General features: G+C 33.8%; 2 protein-coding genes across 6 annotated transcripts; one reads left to right on the forward strand and one right to left on the reverse strand.

Moving 5' to 3' along the window:
* Nucleotides 1–534: 534 nt before the first annotated feature.
* LOC114178747 (uncharacterized) lies at nt 535–3661 on the reverse strand. 5 transcript variants are annotated; one of them, XM_028064816.2, is made up of 10 exons: nt 3644–3661; nt 2798–3250; nt 2587–2640; nt 1985–2068; nt 1746–1871; nt 1531–1598; nt 1259–1328; nt 1061–1126; nt 911–988; nt 535–804 (listed from the first exon to the last, which is right to left on the reverse strand). In XM_028064816.2, exons 2-10 carry the CDS (start codon nt 3137–3139, stop codon nt 763–765), a joined length of 930 nt encoding a protein of 309 aa, XP_027920617.1. In that variant the 5' UTR covers nt 3140–3250; nt 3644–3661; the 3' UTR covers nt 535–762. The 5 variants fall into 5 exon arrangements, with proteins under 5 accessions (XP_027920617.1, XP_027920651.1, XP_027920642.1 ...); XM_028064850.2 differs by lacking the exon at nt 3644–3661 and having other exon boundaries at nt 1985–2026; nt 2798–3340; XM_028064841.2 differs by lacking the exon at nt 3644–3661 and having other exon boundaries at nt 535–812; nt 2798–3340.
* Nucleotides 3662–5834: 2173 nt separating this feature from the next.
* LOC114191694 (glycolate oxidase 1) lies at nt 5835–11433 on the forward strand. The gene is made up of 12 exons (XM_028081045.2): nt 5835–6211; nt 6991–7167; nt 7295–7419; nt 8028–8074; nt 8383–8460; nt 8559–8683; nt 8795–8861; nt 8949–9011; nt 9374–9443; nt 9521–9621; nt 9713–9817; nt 10968–11433. The coding sequence occupies exons 2-12, from the start codon at nt 7028–7030 to the stop codon at nt 11163–11165; spliced, it is 1119 nt and encodes a 372-aa protein (XP_027936846.1). The 5' UTR covers nt 5835–6211; nt 6991–7027; the 3' UTR covers nt 11166–11433.
* Nucleotides 11434–15495: the final 4062 nt, after the last annotated feature.

Consider the following 15495-nt stretch of genomic DNA (forward strand, 5'->3'; position numbering starts at 1 on the left):
ACCAAATGCATGGAAAAAGTAGTTTCTTTTTCTAATTAAACCACATGGATACTCTTATCTATCATGGGAGCCCGCAACATGCAATAGGGTGCTTTTGGTTAAGGGTTGGCATTACATATTTAGATAGACTTCTTGGGCTATTTGGAAAATGAACTACTGAAAACTACAATTAACGATAGTAGAACTATGATGAACTATTGTAATGATTATTTATTGAGCTTCTGTTTCGTTAGTGAAAGCATTTATTCTCAAATATATTCACTTCTGTACTATAATTTAATGTGAAATCAGTAACTTTTTCGAACATTAAAATTTATCGAAATAACTTTGAAATTTATTGAAATAATGACATCATAAATGAAAACGAGTGATCGCTTGATTTTATTATTAAAAAAAATCAAGTGAGTAAATTTTCTTTTAAAGAATGAGTTAATTAATGTGTTACTAATAGGTCACTCTATTCCAGGCTAATGTAGTGGTGCTGCTACCTTCAGTGCGTACAAAAATTGTGGCAGAGAATATCATATAAATCTATTTTAGCGTATTCCCTTTGGAGCCAAAATGATATTCATCAGTAAACTGTTTTCAGATCCTTGCCAAAAGTAGCCTAAGAGAATGGGCATTGCAACTTCAAAAGTTTTAAGAACATCTAATCGATTTTGTGCTTATTATACATCTTTCTTTCCTCAGATGTCACAGAAGAATTAACCCTAAAGCGTGTAAGTTCAAATGCATAGAGCTTAAAAATTACTCAAAAATGGGTCAGCGTTTTCGGCAGATCGTCATCCCGTCTCCAATTGGTACCTGAAACTCTCCAAAAGAGTTAACCAATTATAAATTAACTTAATAGATTTTCTCTGAAAGTGTATTAATAATTTAAAAAAAAAAAAAAGATATGGTATAAACCTACCATACTGATGTTTACACGCTCATCTTCCATTAACTTCTGGTTAAAATTTCTAATGCTGATAGTTTTAGGGTCATATACCTGCAAATAGTACATTAAATCAAGTTCACTTAACTGGAAAAAAAGGAGATCATAGAAGAATTTATTATTCACCAGTGGGTCAGCAACTTTTCCATGCCAAAGGACATTATCAATTACAATAAGACCTCCAACCCTCACCTGCAACAATAAATTATTCAGTGCACCAATATAACAGTTCATAGGAAGGCAATAAGAAAGATTATGAAAGATATTGTGATTAGAAGCATAAGAATAGCTGAATGCCTTTGACCGTTTTTATTATGTTCTTACCAGCTGTAATAGCAGTTCAAAATATTTCTCGTTCATTCTTTTCTCGGCATCAATAAATGCAAAATCATAGCTGCATGAAAAGGTAATATCGCTTAAATTCTAATTTACTTGTTTTCTCTTTGACAGTGTTCATATGATATGGACAGGATCCTTGATTAACAATAACTATTTAAAGAGAAAATAGCAAATGTGGAAGAGCTCCTACCCGCAGCAACATATTGTGAAAGTGAATCATACATCATAGTGATGTTGAAAATGAGAAATCCACATACCTTCCTGCTTCACCGTTCAGAATTAAAGATTCTAGGGAGTCCATTGCCAGTCCAAGTTTTACATCCACCTAGAGCCAGTTATATAAAGCCATCATCAGGAAGGAAATACAGGCAGTACATAAATATAATTATAAAAAGGGCCCTAATATTCAAAAGAGATAAACAAAAATTTTGAACCCTTTTTCTAATCAAAAGTAGATGAGTAGCATATAGACCTTATGTGAAACACCAGCTAGCTGATAATACTTCTTGGCAACATCAAGAGATTTGGCATCTCTTTCACAGGCAACTAAATGACCTAAATCTGGCAGAACTAATGCTATGGCTAGCGATGAGTATCCCTGGATCAAATTAATAATATAATACCTCATTACATAATGGGAGTGAAGTGGCATCCTCTACTATGTAACATGAAGAAAACTAGTCCATGGTGTATAAAAAATGAAGGACATACAGTATAAACACCAACTTCAATACACCGCTCTGCTCCAAGAATCTGCACAAGCATTGCAAGCAGCTGTGCCTGATCAGGGGACACCTAAAAGCATTGCCAACACTTTACTTCTTGCTAATCAAGTGAAATTACAATATGAAATATGACAGACAAGATAAAAAACAAGTGAGACTGCTGTACATTCTTTCTAGCACAATTCTTTATTTTGCCCCATCAAATTTCACAAATTTGAGATTAATCCCAGACAGGATATAAAAACACTAGTAGCGCAAAGTTAACATTCAAAAACCACTATGTGCCCCTACATAAGAAGCCCCTCAGTCTTCAACAAAAAATGTTAAATTTGATTTATTTCGCAGTTGCGAGATGCAGGTCAATTATGGTCATCATCAGTAAAATAAATTAATTGTGTACAGCATCTATAGAAACAAATAATGAATAAATGGTACAATAATGCTACTGACTTTCATAGAACCAAATGTGCAGTAGAAACCCCTGCTTGCATAGTGAAGATATAATACAAAAGCATAAACTCAACATTAACAATTCTATTACTAAACAGTTTAAGAAAAAATGCATAAGAATGAAATAATTGGAGACACCTGCATTTGACTTCCACGCATAGAGGCTGTCTCCTGCCGCAATTGTCTTAGAATCTGAAGTGTAGTCACTTTACAATAAGCACAAAGGGCAATTTAATAGATACAGTTTTTCACAGTTGACAGCAGAATTCAGATACCCTCCCCCTCCCCCAAAATATTTTTCTTATTAAAACACGGCATGAAGCATAACGGTACGTTCCTTAGTCCTCACCTCTGGTTCTCGAACATTTTTTAGGACATAGTCGTAGAGACGGGGAGTGAGACTAACAACCTGCTTATTGCCATAGTTTTCATCACTGGCAAGGACAAACTCACTGGTGGAGCAACTTCTTACAAGCCGTTTCCATTTGCATGTACATTTCCTGAAACTGAAGCGATAACAAGTAGCACTGCACTTTCCCCTTTGTGGTGAGACATGAATGGCTCCATTGGTAATAGCCCAAGTTGAAGAAAACGAATGAAAGCATGAAGGTCCCAGTAAAGCAGCAATAGGAAGTTCATGTGGCAACATTGACCCTTGATGAAGCACCAAGTTTATGCTACTATTTGCCATTACTATACAACCATCTACGGCAACAATCTATCCTCCTCGTAACCCTCACTTTCAAGTACCCTTTCTTTTTTTCCTCAGAGGCAATTTTACAAACACATGGTTGGCAGGGGACTGGTACCAACAGAAGGCACGATTACAGGACAAACCCAATATATATTAGCATTCAAAAGTTCAAAGGAATGATAGCAGAATTTATAATTTTAGGAAAAAGTATTTATACCTCAATGTTATATCCTTGTACAAATCTTTCTAATAATTTATAAAGTAAATATTAAAGAAAAATGTAAATTTATCTAATATCTTAGAAAATTAAAAAACAATATATATATATATATATATATAAAGTAAATAATAAAGAAAAATCATCATCCCAATCAAATATAGGATAGGAGAGGAAGACTTAACATTATTATTTTTAAGAAAATAAAAGGGCAAATATTATTTTAAAATACATTAGTATTTAGATGCATCGAAAAAGAAAGCTGCCCCTGAATTGAAACTTACAGAGGGCGTGTGGGTCACCTCACCCATTATTTATTATTCATCGGATATTAGAGTGGGCTCAGCTTGATTTTGTGGTACTTTTCATGATGCTTGCATGCATAGTTCACTTATCTATCCATGGGGAGTTTTCATCAATTTATTGCTGTTTATATTTGCTAGATAGTGAAGAAAGACACGAGTATCACTGAAAAGAAAGAAAAATATATGTAAGAGTTGATAGGGAAAAATTATTTGATTAAAAAGAAATAAATGAAAAAAAATCTTATTTATTATTGTTAATATTATTTTTTTTTATCGTTGTTAAAATTATTTTTTTCATTTATAGAAGTTCATTATGATTTTTCTAAATTTTATTTGCAAAAACACATTCTTGATCATATGCCACTACCAAGGAGGAAGCACACAAATATGCTCAAAGCACCTATTCCTCTTGCAGAGTCTTTCTGTCCATGCAAATAAATATATGGGAAATTGGACTTAATTTCTTTAAGGTTTTATTAAATAGCACTCAATATTTATCCAATTTTAAAATAGATATTATTTTTTCCATACTCTTAATTTTAATAATTATTTATTAAAATTTTACCTAATGTAATACCTTTTTAGTGAAATAAAAAAAAAATGAGTATCACTTTAAACATATAAAAACATTGATGTTATTAATTAAAAAGAATATGAGAGATAGTGCCCATTTTAAAATTAGAAGGGGTGAACCTTTAGTATAACAGTAGTATAATATTAGGAAAGATAAATGCATTTTTTTTTCTAAATATAATTAAATTATCAATTTTATGTGGGAATTATTATAATCAAACACTTTCCATTTAAAAATAGATTGAATACAATAAATAACATAAAATATATCTCTTTCATATTATTTTAGACAATTTGAATAATAAAAGTTGGTGTAATTTTATATAATTACACTCTATTTATCCAAGTGTATTCTAAATATTAAGGGTAGGTAAATACAATTATATAAGGTATAAGGTACAAGTATGAATGATTTTTAAATAGTTTTCTATTTCTTGATTTTGGTTTTATAACCCTATTTTTTATTTTTTATTAAATTAAAGCAATCTTAAAAAATAATATTGGTTGCGGTTACATTTTTTAACCATATTCTCAAAATGAATAATTCATTAATTTTTTCAAGCAATGTTTTTATGCATGACAAGTGACACCTTATTTAAATAATCTAGTTTTATTGGGATTAATTAACAAATTGTTGATTGATTAAATTTATATGTAAGTCAATTTGATTGCTTTTATTTATTTTTTTAATGAATAGCAACAAGTTAAAAAAAAGGTTACGAGATTTTAGTGTTAAACTTTTTACAAGTAAATGGAAAACTAAAAGAGACCGAGACACAATGACAGAAAAGGGATTCAGGGCTCCTTTTATCTGAAAATAACTAAACGAGATCTTTCACCTTTAATTTTTATTTTATTTTATGTTAATATATTAGGGATAAATGTGTTGAATAAAATTTAAGGATTCAAATTGAAACTGCAGATAAACCAATTCCCAAAAAGAAAGGGATACCATTTTAACAAAAAAAAAATGGATGTAGACATAAGATATGAGAAAATTGACATATGTGGCTGAATTGCTGGAAGTAAAATTTGGTCGTCACATATTTATATACCAAAACATTATCTTAAAAACTAAAGAAGACATTAATAATATATTATTATATCTTTTGATATTGGACTATTATTCCTTCATATGCAAATACTTTTCTTACAAATCTTACATTTAAGTCTGAAAAGTGTGTAAGAGATTTCCCAACAAATCAGTAATATAGCTAAAATAACATACGAGAAGAAGGTAATTTCATATTCTGCAAAAGGGATTTAAACCTAAATCATACAATAGTTTCATTTTTAAACCACAACACAAGCCACTAAAACCTTTTAAAGGTGGATGCTATGATTATTATCTTTTAAAAATTCAATTTTAAACGTTAAAGTTCACGTGCCAAACATGAAATCAATAACCCTAGTAATAGTAACTATGTAATTTGTTTCGAAAACGGGTAAATTCAAAGTGATGTCACATTTTGGTGTAGAAATGAAATAATACACTGTATATTTTAGATTATCTATAGGCAATGGCCAACCCACTTGCACCACTCGTGAAGAGGGTATTATTCTTCTGTTTCCATGACTTCAAAGGTATATGAGATAGGATCAAATAAACAGTTTCTGAGTATTTTTGGGCTATTTTTCTTTTTAGAATTTAGAGATGGAAATGATAATGGAGAAAGAAAGAGTGCTGTGAAACACACAAGGCGTTTGTGGCTGAGAAACACCTCACTTTGTTGATGAGATTTGGCTCAAAATAATACTCACCTCCGAAAGCTCATCCACTTCAAAATTCCAATTTCCTTCATTTGAACCTATACACGTTACAACAAATATGAGGGCCATCTAACTTTGTCTCTATTCCACAACGTATTTATCAACCCTTCCCATTTTTCACTTCCTTCTGTTTCTATTCCTCAATAGGAGTTTATCTCCATTGCTTCCTCTGCATGCACACAGTTGCAAGTTTTCGATACTAAGGTCTTCTCTTTTTTCCATTCTCAACATGTCATCACTTCATCTGCCACTTATAACCATGCTTCTTTCTTAGACAGACTCTAGCAGAAATCAAGATTGAATACTGGTGTTTTTGTTGTGTGTATGCAATGATTTCAGTATTGGTTGTGTTTGCCATACTCACTTGCTGAATCAAGTTCTGTGATGGAATAGCTCATAGCATCAATCTTATTTGCATCTGTTTTTTTGTTGTTACTCCTCTTTTATATATATACATGCTGTTCTTTTACCTTTTAAATAATACCATACTTTTGTAGATTTTTTAGAAGGCTTCAGCCATGTGGGGAGCATTCTAAGTTCAAATATTAGAGAAATATAGTAGCATGTTGCTTTGGTTTTGTTGGCAAAGATATTTTCATCGTGTAACTTTTTCCTATCTTGTACTACCACTATTTCTGCACTTGAGTTTTAATTTCCAATTGAAATTCGATGTTGTGCATGTTTTTCTCTTCATCCAAAATTTAGGAAGTTTTAGGAAATACTTTCCAACTTCCAGTTATTTGTTTATTTGAAAATTTTCACAACTGAATGAAATTTGCCTCAAAATTAATTAATAAGATTATTCCAAAGTTTTGGGTTGGCACAGTAGTTGTCTTCTTATACCAACACATAGTTTCATGGGATATCTTAAACGTTTATAGCTATAGACTGTGATGAAAAAACTGATAGCTGATATATATATATATATATATATATATATATATATATATATATATATATATATATATATATATTTATATCAGAATTTGTGAAGGGTAACATCAAGAAGCAGTTCTGAAAATGGGGGAGATCACCAATGTCAGTGAGTATGAGGCTATTGCAAAGCAGAAATTACCAAAGATGGTGTTTGACTACTACGCATCTGGTGCAGAGGACCAGTGGACTCTGCAAGAGAACAGAAATGCCTTTTCCAGAATTTTGTAAGATTTATATTTTTACAGTAGTTAATTACGAAACTATAATGATTAATTATGTTCCTTTTTTGATATTTCACAATACAAGCAAATACTGATATGGTGAAACTATGATTGACAAATATACACACAGGTTTCGGCCTCGTATTCTTATTGATGTGAGCAAGATAGACATGACAACCACTGTCTTGGGCTTCAAAATATCCATGCCAATCATGATTGCCCCAACAGCCATGCAGAAAATGGCTCATCCAGAGGGTATAATTATTTATCCTTCACATTTTCTTGTAGTAAATTTCAGTTGTGGTTAGTGTGTATTTTGCCAAAAGGATAATGCCATACTTTCTAATTACTTTTTAGTTACACAACTTTCATTCAGACTCATTCACTGAGTGACACATGCCAGAGAAAATGAGAATCTGATAGGCCAAAACAAAAGACTTCAGTCATTTTTAATACTTCAGAAGTTTTTTCTAAGACTATTTTACACTTTTTTCTCAAGCCTTTATTGTTGTTTTTTTATTGGACATATAGGTCAATGAAACATCAGACATGTAGTGCCAGCCGTTAGTGTCTGTGTTGCATAACCATCACATGTTTCATAGTTCTGTTATGTGACTCTTTTTGTTAGTCAAATTTGATTGGCCATCGGTAATTCTGAGAAAATTCTTATCATGTACTTCTGATATATGAATAACAGTTTTTTATTGGTAAATGTTAAGATGATAGAGTTGTAGCAAGAAATTTTAATTTGTTGCCTTTTTTTTGCATGGAATAGTTAATTCTAAAACCCTTTGCAAGCACAGCTAAATGAACTACCTAGAGCTGGATTTATGTTGGATGACATATATTTTTTTCTTATGCAGGAGAATATGCCACAGCAAGAGCTGCCTCTGCAGCTGGAACAATCATGGTACTTTTATCTTTATTTGATTGATCACTATCTATTCCAGACAAATTGCTTTGCATAAAGAAATTTACAATCCCTAATGAGAAAAATCCCTTCTTTATGAATGATTCAATTGGTGGATTTGCTGAGAATGTGTTACTTTTTCGTTGTACGTGAGATACCTTTGTTACTTCATGCAAAACATTTCACTCAAAAACACTCCAATTATCTTCAAAAGATTGTATTCTTGCAAAATTATTCGTTGTTTATCAATGAATGTCCATTGAGCTCTATATATTCTTTCTTAATAACTAACATTTTGGTTCTTTCAGACTTTGTCTTCGTGGGCCACTTCAAGTGTTGAAGAGGTGGCTTCAACAGGACCTGGCATTCGCTTTTTCCAGCTATATGTAAGCATGAAAATTCTCGTTCAGTTCCATTTCACTGTTAATTTGAATTTTTGGTACCTTATTTGTTTTACTTACACAATTTGTTCCTTTTTCTTTAGGTGTACAAGGACAGGAATGTGGTTGCTCAGCTTGTGAGAAGAGCTGAAAGGGCTGGATTCAAAGCCATTGCCCTTACAGTTGATACCCCAAGACTAGGACGCAGAGAAGCTGATATCAAGAACAGGTACAAATCTTCCACTTCAACCATGTTATGTTTATCAACTTCTCTATCAACTTCTCTGAGTTTCAACTGTTATCCTTGCAACTAAAATTAGTCCTGAAACGTATCTCACAGATTCACACTGCCACCGTTTTTGACCTTGAAGAACTTTGAAGGATTGGACCTTGGAAAGATGGACAAAGTAAGATGAGTTATCACAGAATTATTTCTGCAGGCTATAATTTCCTTTACTTTATCACTAACTGAATTTTCGTCTTCACTCTTTCAGGCTGATGATTCTGGACTTGCTTCATATGTTGCTGGTCAAATTGATCGCACTCTAAGCTGGCAGGTATGTTAGATAATCAAATAACGCATTTTGTTTTCTTGGTAGTTATTATCCTATTCCTATATTAGAAAATAATTTATAATAGTAAAATGATATACAAATAGTATAAAAAAAAATTATACTGTTATCAAATCATTGCATGAAACACAAGTGGCAAATCTATTGCCCAATTCGTTGATTTGATTCATAAGTTGCTTGCAGTCTGAACTTTGGGTAAAATTGCAATTGCATATCGTTCTGAGGAGTTTAATGAGTTAAACTTTCACAGAGTTTACATTTGTTTTCATATTTTTTTGTGTACACTTTGGAACTTACAAGGCTAAACTGAATAGAGTAAATCCAAATAATCATTCTGAACTGTGTAGGATGTGAAGTGGCTTCAAACAATCACCACTCTGCCAATTCTGGTGAAGGGTGTGCTGACTGCAGAGGACAGTAAGAATAACCAAAGTTCTATTGAAGAGTTAACCCTCTTTGAATATTTTACTAATGCCTTGACTTTCACATGGCAGCTAGGATAGCTGTACAAAGTGGTGCAGCAGGAATTATAGTGTCCAATCATGGAGCCAGACAACTTGACTATGTTCCAGCCACCATATCAGCATTAGAAGAGGTACACCAACTTAAGCAGCATCTTAGTCACCATGAAACTTCAACTCACTCATTTTAAGGATGTTATATGGATCTCTGTTGTGGAAACTTAGGTTGTCAAAGCTGCTGAAGGTCGTCTTCCTGTTTTTTTGGATGGTGGAGTTCGCCGTGGAACTGATGTCTTCAAGGCATTGGCACTAGGTGCCTCTGGCATATTTGTGAGTACTTCTTCACCCCTTCCAAGAGCAAGTATAATTTTGGCCTTTTTATATACAAATACCATTTTCACTTGTAGTAATTCTTTACTTTATTGACTTAGTTCAGTTGGATGGATGAAAAGAAAAGTGATGCAATAATATCAAGTAAAACAGAATATAAAAGGAATGAAACTTCCCTTCCTTTATATATATGTTACGATGGAATGAAACAAAACTCCCCTTCCATTTCATTCTCTCAATTTTAGGAGGGGATGAAAGTGAACCATAATTAAAATCAGATAGAAAATATTTCTCTAATCTGTATTATATTTTTCATCCTTCCAAACCGTAGTAATACCATCATATTCATTCTTTTCCATTCTATTAGTTTGCACCTACCCAAACACAACCTAACCAATAACAAATTCTGTATTATAATTACTCTTATAGATTCAGTTATTTGTTTAGTCTTTATTTTTTTATTTAAACCTTAATTAGGGTAAGTTATATAGTCTGTGAACAGCTTTCTGTGATAGCTTATCACTACAACAAAATTTAGATAACAGTCCTACGGTTAGAAATTTAAGATGAGTTAGACATTTAGATGACAGTCGTAAATAGAAGAAATTATAAATTTATTTTCTTAAAGTTTTGGATTAAAATAATGTCATAATCTCTTATGTATAATATTAGAATGTGTATATAGACTATTAGAATCTATTAGAATGTAAGTACTAGTTAGCGTCTGGATTGAAGGGAGGTTCTGAATTGTTGATGACATAATAAAATTCTCCGATGTCTCTTCTTAAAAAACTTACTATATACACTATTAGAATGTGTTTATTATATTAGTAATAAGACCAAACTTATCTTTTACACTAAAATTAATAATTTTATCATAAAAAAATATGAAATAAGGTTAAGGTAAGGGTCAAATAGTTTAGTTTTCATTTTGTTTGTTCGGTGGGGACATATGTTTAAACAGAATATTTAATATTTGAATGCAAACTTTGATTACTACGTGAAATTCATGCAGGACCACTAAACAATGTGCATCACGCATGGACACAAAAAACAGAACACACATTAGTATAAATTTCTGGTATTATAATGTTGTCAGAAGAATAAGAAGTGTGGCAACAAGTAACAAGGTTTGTTTGTTTTGTATCAGATTGGACGCCCTGTGGTGTTCTCCTTGGCTGCTGAAGGAGAGGCTGGTGTAAGAAAAGTGTTGCAGATGCTACGTGAAGAGTTTGAGCTAACCATGGCATTGAGCGGTTGTCGTTCACTAAAGGAAATCACTCGTGATCACATTGTGACCGATTGGGACCAGCCTCGCGTTCAGCCTCGCGTCCGTGCGTTGTTGTGAAAAACTTGCTCTTCATTTGAGCCAAGTTTGCATAATGCGGTGCAGAACAAAGGGGAAACACTTCTATATATGTTTCATGAACCTGTTCTCATCCTTTCTTTTCCTTTTCCTTTTTGGAGAACTCATTTAAGGTTTTGTTTCCAAAACTCTATGCTCTCTTTGTAAGCATTATATCATGATACTTTGTGGCTACTGCTACTGCTGCTGCTGCTGCTGCATTCACTCATTGTATATTCTTCATTTCAATAATTTATCAACTTTCTCTCCATGCTGCTTAGTTTTCTTACACAATTTTATTTATAAATCTCATTCAAACTTTTCATATCTTATATAAATAGTTTGGATCTCCGTAAACAATTTTATAAGATTTTTTTATTTTATTTAAAATTAACTTGTGTATATAAGTTAATTTATAGATGGTTTTTACTATTAATATTTTCAAGAGATTATTTTCAATTTGTAGAAAAATATCTTCTATCTTTTTAGAAACATTTGGTGACACTACTAAGTTAGTCGCTCTCTTTTATAAAATAAATAGAATTACCTAATGTGATATAAATTTTGACTTATTAAAAAAAGTATTTTAAAATGATCATCACTTCTCATTATATAAATTTATAATTATGTACTTGAGAGTTTTTTTTTCTGACAATGCATGTAGAATTTCTTGTTTTAGAGTTTAATAAGTATTTTTTTAAGGTTAATATTGGTCTTCATATTTTTGTAAAGAAATTTCAAATCGAACATCTTTAATTTATGTGTCTCAATTTGATCATCGTTTTGGAAAATTTGTTGTAATTAATAGTGCAATTTTGCGATTTTAACTCGTGTTATATGCCTCGGTTATTTCAAAACCGAAACATATAATGACGCGGTGACATTTTTGTAATTTTTGCTAACTTTTATGTCTTGGTTCTTTCAAAACTCAAAGCATAATTTGTTTTTCTATCTCGGTTACTACATAACTGGTGCCAAAAGGCCTAATAGGCTTCGATTTTTCTGACCGGAAGCCGAAAAGTTTGTTGATATTTCAAAAATGCCATGGGGAGAGTGGCCTTTGGCCTTGGGTGGCTGTTGAACCAGGGCCAAAAGTCATATTTTGTCTTAGTTAAAAATTGAACCGAGGTCATATAACTAATTAGGGATTCAAAAATCGTGAATGCACTGTTCTTCGTCTTCCACCTTCAACACTTGTGTTCTCTCTCTGCTTCACGCCTCCGTCCATGCTGCCATCGTCGAGCCTCCTTCCACTATGCCAACCACCGTCGAGGCTACTTCCACGTTGCCACGTTGATTTGGGTTCCACGCCAGCCACTTGTTCAGGCCAAGTCTTCTCTCATTTGTAACCAGAATCCACTCACATTGACTTCACCCCAGATCTATGTGTGTCTCTCTTACCCAACACACTCATTTAGTCTCATTGTTGTTGCAAAGGTTAGATTTTTTTTCCTATGTTTTTTGTTTTCAATCCTTGTTCCTTTATTATTTTAGTTAGTGAATATATATAGTGCGGTACTTGGAAGTGCGCAAGCTTCTGAATTTTTCTCATCTTGTACCTGCTGGTTCAATCTTGAAGCATTTCTATTTTTGGGATTGACTTGTTTTTTTCGTTTGCTATTTTCTCTCCGTTTTTGAAAAAAAATTAAGGACTGTTATTCGTTTTAATGGTTTGGTCAGGCTGTGTTTGTTGATTAATGTGGTTTTAGGCCACAATTCATAGGCTTTTTATTGTTCGTGGGAGGCTTTTGGCTCGTTAGTTGTCACACATTAACATCTTTTATCTAATTTTATTTCAGAATAAATTGAGCTCGAGTAATGCATATGTATATGTGGTGGAATTTCTTCTTATGTTATAGTTTTTATCACACAATAGAGGGATATAATAAGGAATATACTTTGTTGTTTTGACTAGTTTAGCTTTGGATGTTGGCAACCAAAATGATAATTGACGTGCCACCATCCAGTGCCTATAGTGTTAGAATATAAAAATCTTTCTTTTGGTTCTAGCAATGGTAATGAGGCTACTCCATTACACAACTATGCATTTGTTAGCAATGGTGATGGTTATGACAATGATGACTCTAATTTTGCACTACCGTGAGTATCATCTTTTCTTTTGGGTATATAGCGGAGATTACCCAAATAAAGAACTTCCTATTCTTTTTGCATGTTGTAGTTACACCAATAATTTTGAAATATATCGGAGCTGATTCATCAGACTATGTAACTCCATTAAACTTTGATGAATGAGTTGAGCTTCTTGGTAAATTATACAAGCAATGTTTGAAATAGAAAGGTAGATATGGCCTCAGTTCATAAAACAATCGAGGCCAAAAATTAGTACAATATGGCATTAGTTCTTAAGAGAACCGAGGCAGAATGTGGAGTTTTTGCTTAGGGTGACACTCGAAGCCAAAAGCTGACCCTTTTTTGCCTCGCCCTAATATATCTCGGTTCTAGAACCCAGGCAAAATGGCAAAAATAATTAGGGCCAAAACCCTTTCTTGCATTGGTGAATTAGACCCTTTTTGTTAAATTTGTTAAAACGACGTTTAGAGATGATGTGGAAATCTATAATAGACATGTGTCATTTGATTTTGAAATATAGTGCAATAGACATGTCAATAGATGTGTATTAATTCCCCTTTCTTTGAAGCCCCCAAATTAGTGGTTCTTCTTCCATGTTTTGGTTGGAGTAGGTGAGCTATGTCGTTGTGCCATTCATGTTCGTCCTACACATGCAATGGATGGGGGATGCAAAACCCTAGTGTTCTTCTTCTGGTGGTGCAGGATCGATAAGTTTGGGTGTGTCACCCATTTCCCAACATTTAAACAACTCATACACCAAAACCAATAATTTGGTTTCCTAAAACACAAACCCTAACACATCATAAAAAAAGTCAAGCATCTGCTGGTGAGCCAGAGGTGTTAAAGGTCAGGTTGGGGGTTCGATTCCCACTGGCAACAAGCAGAAAGGGTACATGAATCGAACCCCCAACCTGACCTTTAACACCTCTGGCTCACCAGCAGATGCTACCAGTTGTGTAAGCTAGAGTAAAAAGGTTTTTATCATACAATTGAACATACAATTTAAAAGTCAAGCGTACATGAATCCACCAAGCATATAATGACCGACAAGCAATACACTAAGACTCAAGACGTGATTATCCGAATACATATAATTAGTCGAATTCACTGGATGCTTGCGCTTGTGGTGGCCTCTACTACTCTGCAAAGCCAATTGTCAATGAGTTTCACCTTACCACTCACAAGGTTAGCCTTCAAACATCTAAGGCCATTATCCTGCCAAAGATTAGGGCCTCCTACTACTCTCACCACTTGAGTTAGTAAGTTCTACGTGACACTAACTGACTCTTTAGAGTGTCAGGATGCAATCCTTACTTGAATCCTTACTAAATTATATAATGAGGCACCACCACAAACCTTCGTGGAATTATGTCCTAATCATGAGACACCACCATGAGCTCCCACTAACAGGGGTCATGGAATTACGTCCTGACCATGAGGCACTACCACGCAACCATCGTGGAATTACGTCTTGACCAATGAGGCACCACCATGAGATCTCACCTAGAGATTCATGGAATTACGTCCTGACCAAGAGGCACCACCACACAACCATCGTGTAATTATGTCCTGACCAATGAGGCACCACCACGAAACCTTCGTGGAATTACGTCCTGACCATACCAAAATCATGTCTCACAAACCAACATAATATTATCATGCATACCAATCTCATGCAAAAAATTTATAACCAACCTTCCCATCATTTTTCATATGTATAATCACACCAAGCCCATCCATTCCAAACCACACGAATAGGTCATGCATACATACTCACATGTTTCATACTTTAATTAGGGGAAATCCACTCAATCATACACTCAACCCTCGACGACAAGGAAGGAAATAGCATTAGAGCATGCACTAGTCTTGCTCAAGTCGTGACCCTCGCTTAGGCGAAAGAGACCTTTCGTTCAAGCTATAGGCTCTCGCTTAGGCGAGACTGTCATAAGAAAACACTGCAAGTTTCGCGAGCTCTCGATTGGGCAAGCTCCCCTCGCCTAGCGAGACTACTCTTCGCCCAAAAGTGAGACTCCCTCGCTTAAGCTGCTTCTGAAGTGAAACACATCAGGTTCCCACCAGTTTTCACTAAGGCGAGCCCCTTTCGCTTGAGCAAGATGATTTGTCGCTCAAACCAAAGCTCTCAACCTGAGCAAGAGCAAGAGCATGAGCCGCAACCTGGGCTAGCTTATGTTATTCTCACCTAGGCGAGACAAGCTCGCTTGGGTGAGAATATCATTTC

This window comes from Vigna unguiculata, chromosome 1 (genome assembly GCF_037176805.1).
Source record: "Vigna unguiculata cultivar grain cowpea cultivar isolate G323 ecotype 2 chromosome 1, ASM3717680v1, whole genome shotgun sequence".
Lineage (NCBI taxonomy): Eukaryota > Viridiplantae > Streptophyta > Magnoliopsida > Fabales > Fabaceae > Vigna > Vigna unguiculata.

Bases quoted from the DNA above. Each gene is read 5' to 3' on its own strand.
- LOC114178747 (XM_028064816.2), bottom strand. From the start codon at position 3,139: ATGGCAAATAGTAGCATAAACTTGGTGCTTCATCAAGGGTCAATGTTG. The intron at 1,599-1,745 runs GTCTATATGCTA...AACTGGCTCTAG, and splicing joins TAGCTGGTGTTTCACATAAG to GTGGATGTAAAACTTGGACT. The intron at 1,329-1,530 runs GTATGTGGATTT...CTTTTCATGCAG, and splicing joins CTGAACGGTGAAGCAGGAAG to CTATGATTTTGCATTTATTG.
- LOC114191694 (XM_028081045.2), top strand. From the start codon at position 7,028: ATGGGGGAGATCACCAATGTCAGTGAGTATGAGGCTATTGCAAAGCAG. The intron at 7,168-7,294 runs GTAAGATTTATA...ATATACACACAG, and splicing joins AATGCCTTTTCCAGAATTTT to GTTTCGGCCTCGTATTCTTA. The intron at 9,012-9,373 runs GTATGTTAGATA...TGAACTGTGTAG, and splicing joins ATCGCACTCTAAGCTGGCAG to GATGTGAAGTGGCTTCAAAC.